The following is an 8,348-nucleotide window of genomic DNA, read 5'->3' on the forward strand; positions in this document are numbered from 1 at the left end:
GAAGGCAACCGCAGCGGAGGGGCTAATGTGCGCCGGCAGCGGAAGTGGGTTGGAGTCCGGGACGGAGGACGCGGAGTCTGCTTACGTGGATCCGGACAGAGTGACGGAGGTTATGACGTCATCTCCACCGTGCAGGGTTTGCCGGAGAAGAGCAGCGACGGTGGTGCTTTTGCCGTGTCGGCATCTGAGCCTCTGCCCGGAATGTGATCGGTCAGCTTTGGCCTGCCCGGTTTGTCTCTCGCTGAGGAACTCAAGCGTTGAAGCTGTACTTTGTTGAATGGGCCCAAGTGTAGGCCCATTAGGTTCTTTTCACGGTACATAGAATTTTGTGGAGACCCAAAATAATCGGATAATTACGATTTACGAGTGTTTTTTATTTTATTTTTCCACATTTCATTTGTTGGGTATTTTATAAATTTTTCTCCCATCTCAATTTTGGTATCCCTCTTGAAGTGAAATTACACTAGACGTAAATCATTTTAGAATCTTATATCTATGGGTGATTCTATTTTACTTGGAAATATATTCTTACATTTTATTTTTTTATATTTTTCTGTGATTAGTCGATATTGCCTTTGATATATAAAACAAAACATTGGTTTATTTAATGATATTATCAAGTACGCGAATAAAATTTGACACTTTAAATCAGGGGTGGGGTTTGGGCAAAGAAAACAACACAAGAGAGTACCAAAATTCTAAACTTTCTTTTAGGCTTTAATTTCTAATCAAAACCTACATTTGGGTTAAATATTCAATACAAAGAGATTATAATTTAATTACGTTGGATATAAAAGGACAAAAAAAAGAGAGAAAAAAATCTTAATGCTGTAAGGGAAAGCTGGATTCAGATTTGGATGTCACATGGCCTCATGCCTACCCACCACACTCTTCAATGCATGCTCCACTAAAGTTTAATTTTAATTTTCAAAAAACATTGGGGATATCTAAAAAATGGAATTAGTACAAAATCTCCTATGAATTTAGTTGTCTCTGTGGTTTCTTCTTCTTTTTTCATAAATCATAAATTAATTATTTTTTGAATGTTTATATACTACAATGTTTATGTTATATTATCTGTAAAATAAGACAAATAATAAAAATTGTTAATTAAATTTATGATATTTTTTTTCAAAGGTTGTTGTATTGTATCCATCACTTAAATTTATTAAATCGTCATAATTAATTTATACAATAATCGATTTTCGTATTAATTGTTATGTTAAGAAATACAATAATCGATTTTCGTATTAATTGTGATGTTTTGGAATCTAGGGACGTTAGGTAAAATTTCTGTTTTTTTTTTAATTCAAACTAGGTAATAACCCGCGCGCATCGCGCGGACTAAAAATACGATCATATTTTTTTTAAAAAAATATTATTAATTTTAAAAATAATATATTTTGTTATTGGTTTTATAATTTATATTCTGATTTTTTTTGAAAATTTTAGGATAAAAAAATATTGCAATTTTAAAAAATATTGAGTTTATATTTATATTTTCATGATTTTAATATAAAATCAATGGGTTTTTTCGTTTACATAACTCGCATGCGAGATTAAAAATATCTACATTTTAAATAATATTATTATTAGTTTTGAATTTAAAGATAATATATATATTTTGAATTTATATTTTATATTATTAACCAAATTAGAATTTTTTTCGAAAGTATCGAGTTTATCGGATGATATATTTTTTTGATGATGATATATTTTTTTTATGAGAGAATGTGAACAATTTCGATAAGTTTCTAAAAACACATTTAAAACAAAAATCTAGGAGTGTTAAAAAACTCGAGTCAGTTACCCGACTCAAATTAGGTCATAAAATTGACGGGCCTAAACCTCAAAAATTGAAATCTGACCGTCCATGCAAGCTAAAATGCGATTCAGATAGGGTTGATTCGGTCCACCGACCCGATAAAATTATAATTATATTATATATATATATACATACATAAATATATAAACATATTCATTCTCAAAATCATATATATATATATAATAGAGAATTATAAAAAAATAAAAAACTTTTTTATTTTGATGATTTTTTACTTTTATTTTTATAGTTTATTTTTTGTTTGTTTTTCTTAAAAGAACCCATAGAAACGGATTTCAGCCCAATGTTATAAACCCGCACATGTTTCGGGTCAGACCGATCCAATTCACAATTCTTTGGGTTTGTGTCTGACCCGACCATTATGACACCTCTACAAAAACATAGCGATACCTATGATCCTATGGAACTCTTATCCGACCAAACTCATATTTCACATTACCTCCCCTTAAAATCTTAATAATTTATACAATTTTCGTTGGACTCATTTTAGATTTATAAAAATTAACATAAATATTAATTAAAAAAATATTTATTATATTCTAACGAATGATACTTATGTATTTATTTTCCAAAGTATAATATAATATGCATTATGGAATTGGAATACTACGTTCATTTTTTTTACAGAAAAATGATCCTAAAATGACACTTGTTAGAAAATTCAAAAAACTATAATAAACATATCATATTGATTTCGACAACAACACATTATATCATATTGGATATATCATTTACAAATAAAAATATCATTATATTTTGCATATAAATTCATATGTTCGTTTTCTAAAATCCAAAGTTGTTTTATAATATATTTTGACCATGAAAAATTTGTAATAATTGCATGTGATAAATTTGAGAAGATGATAGTATTTCTTTTTGAAGATAGTTAAAATAATCTTTAAATACAATATTGGTTCATATGAAATATCTTTTTTAGTACGTTGTACCTATAACTAATATGAATTGGAATACTACGTTCATTTTTTTTACAGAAAAATGATCCTAAAATGACACTTGTTAGAAAATTCAAAAAACTATAATAAACATATCATATTGATTTCGACAACAACACATTATATCATATTGGATATATCATTTACAAATAAAAATATCATTATATTTTGCATATAAATTCATATGTTCGTTTTCTAAAATCCAAAGTTGTTTTATAATATATTTTGACCATGAAAAATTTGTAATAATTGCATGTGATAAATTTGAGAAGATGATAGTATTTCTTTTTGAAGATAGTTAAAATAATCTTTAAATACAATATTGGTTCATATGAAATATCTTTTTTAGTACGTTGTACCTATAACTAATATATGAGTTCAGTGATCATATTAGATTGTATTTGGATTTTCGAAAGTTCAAATGTTTGATTTAGGGATAAAAAAAATCGGATCGAAAAATATATGAAAATATATATTCGTCTTGAGTTTGGGCTAAAAAAGAATATATTTTTTAAAATCAAATTAGTTGTGTGAATATAAAGTAAGAATTGGATATAAATAAAAAAAAATTTGATTATTATATATTTCAAATGGATATTCAGTTGTTTATTTTTGTGTATCAAGCGAAATATATTTATATATGACATATGATAAGTAGCGATGGCATATGATAGTGATAGATTGATATATATATTCTTTGTTGAAAACATGCAAGTAAAAAAAGATTGCTATAACAGAGAAATTATATGAGAGTGTGTAAAATCCGATTAACGAATAAACTGGTCGGTTTTACCGAAAGCTTTCTATTTGTGTTTCACATTTTTCAAAATCCAAGAATTATCATTAAATACTCTATTTATTAAATAAACACGAAAACGTTAAAACAAAAAAGTTAATGAAAACATAGAATTTAGCCAGTTTACATTCGGTCGTAAATTTGAAAAGTTATACAAATTTAGGTAGAGAAATCAGTATAGAGAATCGATTAATGATACCGGTTTAAATTTTTATATTTGACCAGTTTCATTGTAATATTCGTTTACTTTACCGGAATGATAAGCAAATGGTCTAATAAAAAATTAGGTTGTAGTCATTCATTTACGCAGAAAATATGTGAGTATTCATTTTTTATTCGACCATATAATTTATATTAACATCTTAATATATTTGTCCATTTTATTTTATTATTTTTGTAGTGGCATATCTTGCATGAGTAACTTTTTTAATTATAACTTTTGTTTATTAAAAAACTACACATAATCAATCTGAAAACATCGATTTAATTTATTTATTTATTTGATACATATTTTGTTTATCCTACATATTATATTCACAATCAGAAAATATAACATTTACACATTATACTAAATATTGATCATAAAAAAAAATACTAAATATGTTCCACTAACCGCAATCCTGTAAAACATGATACTATGTAGATCTATCAAAGCCAAAGATATCAACAACAAAATCAAAGTTTTTTGGTATTTATATTTAAATAAACTATAAATTTGGTTTTTGTAAGATTTCATTTTTATTCTATTATGTAATTTTTTATATTAAAATTTTTTTATATTAAATTAAAATCCAATTTATTTGATAAAATTAATAAAATATAATAATTTTTATTTTAAAAGAGTTCAAATATAATTATATATTACTTGGTTTATTTTGATTAGTTTTTGTTTAATTAAATAGCAAATACATTAAATTTAGGCAATGAACATACAAAAAATATATGGATAGGAATAGAGATTGGTTTGCGTTACATAAATTGTATCAGTAATTATAAAAATAATATGTATTTTTTTTGTGCCTTTTAAATGTAATACGCATGTTTAGAAATTAAAGATTAGTCTTCTAATGTTAGTAAAATCCAGTTTCTCCATTCTAATTCAAGTTATCCATTCTAATTCAAGTTAATATACTTAATACATATAGGCCTTCACAAAATAAAATAATCTTTATGTTACTATAGAGAGAATATGAAAGTTTCATACGTTGAACATGAAAATAATACCAAAATAAATACATTTGTTAAACATTGAATATTTGAATACATGAATAAAATCGATGATCATAAAAAATAAGACATATACATTCTCCCGAAAAATATATTTATATATAAAACAAAATTTAATAGGATTGATTTTAAATTTATAAAAAATCTAAAAATTTGATGGATGAATTACGTATTCTCCCATTATTTTATGAATATCTTTAATGTCTTATATTAATTATTTTGGAATAAGAATGAGTTTATTTTTTTGCAGTAATTATAAATATATTAGCGAATAAATTGGAAAAGAAAATTAATGAATGTATTTAAATAAGAGTGATGACTTGACGTATTCCTCTCATGAATGAAATTGATTACTTAATTTTTAACTTTTGATATTCTCTATAATAGGACACGTGTCATGCCCGTGAGAATAAACTCTACTTTTATATATATAGATAAACCTAGATGAATGTCTATATCATTACAACCATGTTATTTACATTGCAATTTACATGCAACTTTAAAGACTGATTCAAATAAATCTTTATGAATGATTTATATTAAAAGGAATTAAAATAATATACAGACATCGGTGTAAATATTAATTTTTTTTAATAAAAATTCTACCAGCAACCTGATCGCGAAGAAAAGAGGTGAATTGGCTCCGTCGGGGGACGGACAAAGGGTTGACGTGTCAGAACGCCAACGTCCGAGGAAGTGAATGCAGGCAAATCGCGAGTGGGCCCTCAAGGGACCAGTTTGACCAATTAGTGCGAGGTCAATAAATGATTGGGCCTGCGATGTGAAAATGGTTAAGCTTAACGGGCCTTATCTGGGAAATACTTAATGGGCCTGTCCGTGTGTTGTGGAAATACTTAGGCCTGAGAAATGAAAAACTTAAGGAGCCTAAGCTTGGAAATACTTAGTGGGCCTGAGCTGCCGAAATACTTAATGGGCCTTATATGTGGAAAACGTAAATGGGCCTGAGAAAGAAAAACTTGATGGATCTGAGCTGGGAAGCATGAATGGATCTGAATTAATGGGCCTGATCTGAAAATTTTAATGGGCCTAAGGACAACACATATTCGATACGCACGCATGCACGTGCGAATACGGATTGATTAGCTGGCGAAGGATTGAGTTGCATAGCCGTTAGCTGACACGTGCCAACTTGTTAGCCAAGGCAGTCTCGGTCTGCGTACACGTTGTTTGGACCCGGCGAAAACACCCCACCGAAACGACGGCGTTATGAACTTAAGATCAGACGTGGACGGGTGCATGCGTGGTTCGCTGCGCCTCATTACCACCACCAACTGGAAAATCATATTTGACTCTGCGTTTGTCACTTGGTAGGGTATTATTCTCTTTCTCCGTGACAGCCTCTCCATCCATAATATACTAACTAATGCATATTCATATACTAATTTATTTTATCTTTTTATGATTTAAATCTCGTGATTGATTTCTAAATCACTAAAAATCACATTTCAAATATTGGGAGTTTCATATGGCATATTATTGTTTTTTCATATATATATATATGAAAATAGCATAGAAAATGTAAATATGAATGATTTAACATTATTGATATGTTTTGTACTAATACAATAAAAAGAAAAACCTTAGGATTTCATCAACATCCTAATTTTAATTTTATTGTAGAAAACTAGAAATTTAATCTAAAAGAATTAATGATTGTGAAGAGAAATAATTTTTTATTAGTTATATCAAAATAAACGTACGCAATGAAAAATGTTGAAAAAAATAAAAACTTCTAAAATTAAAAACAAGATTGTTACTTATATATATCTCTCTCTGAAAAAAGGAACTGAAATTGAACGAAAATAAAAGATGGTAAAAAGTAGGGATAATCGCATAAAAATACCCGAACTGTTACACTAATCCCAAATAAATACCTGAACTATATAGTTGTCATATAAATACGTAAACTTTTCACAATTTCCACATAAATACCGACTTTTAATTTTTTTTATCAAATCAAACATCCATCCGTTAATAGCATCAATTTCAATCCAAAAAAAGTGATGAGTCAGCAAAAAAAATGATAAGTCAGCATTAAATATTTTATATGCTGATCAATCATCATTAAATATCCAAATATTTTATATGCACTTAGTATTTATTTTTTAAATTGTTATAAAAATCTATACATTTTAAATAAAAAATATATTAAAATATATTTAAAAAGATTTAAATTTAAAACTATAAAAAAATTTAAATTTAAATCTTAATATAAATATAAAACTTAAAAAGATTTAAATTTTAATTTTTTATAATATTTATAAACATTTTAAATATTACAAAGAAATGAATTGATATAGATATTAAATTTAGATATGAAAATATTTATATAGATTATATATCTAAAAATATTTACAATTAGTAAAATGTATTTAATTTTAAATACCCTTTTATAAATTAATTAATTTTTATCCAAATATAAATTATGTATTTTGTTGAAAGTTTATCCATTAAGTAATTTTTTTTATTGCAGATATTAAATAATAGCGTTAAACAATTTTTTGGATATATAAAATTGAAAAGAATTAATTTCAATAAAATATTACTGTATTTTAATTTTATTGTATTTAAATTTATTATTTAAGAAAGATCGAATTTTATTTATAAATTAAACTAAATTTAAATTGGAATAAAAATAAAAATGATTTTAACAAAAATTAAATCACATAAACTTTCAACAAAATTCAAAAATACATAATTTATAATTGGATAAAAATTAATTAATTTATAAAAGGGTATTTAAAATTAAATAAATTTTACTAATTGTAAATATTTTTAGATATAGAATTTATATAAATATTTTCATATTTAAATTTAATATCTATATCAATTCATTTTTTTGTAATATTTTAAATTTTTTATAAATATTAGAAAAAATTAAAATTTAAATCTTTTTAAGTTTTATATGTATATTAAAATTTTAATTTTAATTTTTTTATAGTTTTAAATTTAAATCTTTTTAAATGTATTTTAATATATTTTTATTTAAAATGTATAGATTTTTATAACAATTTAAAAAATAAATACTAAATGCATATAAAATATTTGGATGTTTAATGCTGAGTCATCAATATATAAAATATTTAATGCTGACTCATCACTTTTTTTGCTGACTCATTATTTTTTTGGATTGATATTGACGTGGTTAATGGACGAATGTTTGATTTGGAAAAAAAATTAAAAATCTGGGTATTTATGTGGGAGTTGTGAAAAGTTCACGTATTTATATAACAATTATATAGTTTGAGTATTTATTTGGGAATAGTGTAAAAGTTCGATTATTTTTATGCGATTATCGTAAGTAATTAGCACAGTGGTTTTTGGCTGTCACGAAGTACTCACCAACAGCAGCCGTAACTCCAGCAAAAGGGCAGCGACGGTTAGTGTCACGTGCAGATCATCTGACTCTCACGCAACACGCGGCGAGAATCCAGCTCACTCTCCCGTGAGCTTAACCGCAGGAGATAACTTCCCCCATTCACCTCCGAGTAACTCCCTCTCCATTCCA

At 26.0% G+C, this 8,348-nt stretch overlaps 1 protein-coding gene across 1 annotated transcript in view; it reads left to right on the forward strand.

Moving 5' to 3' along the window:
• The window catches only part of LOC104814702, a 1,385-nt gene extending 1,178 nt beyond the window's left edge, over positions 1-207 (forward strand). Inside the window, exon 5 of the mRNA XM_010542876.1 lies at positions 136-207. Coding sequence (XP_010541178.1) covers positions 136-207 — 72 coding nt within the window. The remainder of the gene's footprint in view (positions 1-135) is intronic.
• Positions 208-8,348: the final 8,141 nt, after the last annotated feature.

The sequence above is a fragment of the Tarenaya hassleriana genome, unplaced genomic scaffold (genome assembly GCF_000463585.1).
Source record: "Tarenaya hassleriana unplaced genomic scaffold, ASM46358v1 Cleome21, whole genome shotgun sequence".
NCBI classification, from domain to species: domain Eukaryota; kingdom Viridiplantae; phylum Streptophyta; class Magnoliopsida; order Brassicales; family Cleomaceae; genus Tarenaya; species Tarenaya hassleriana.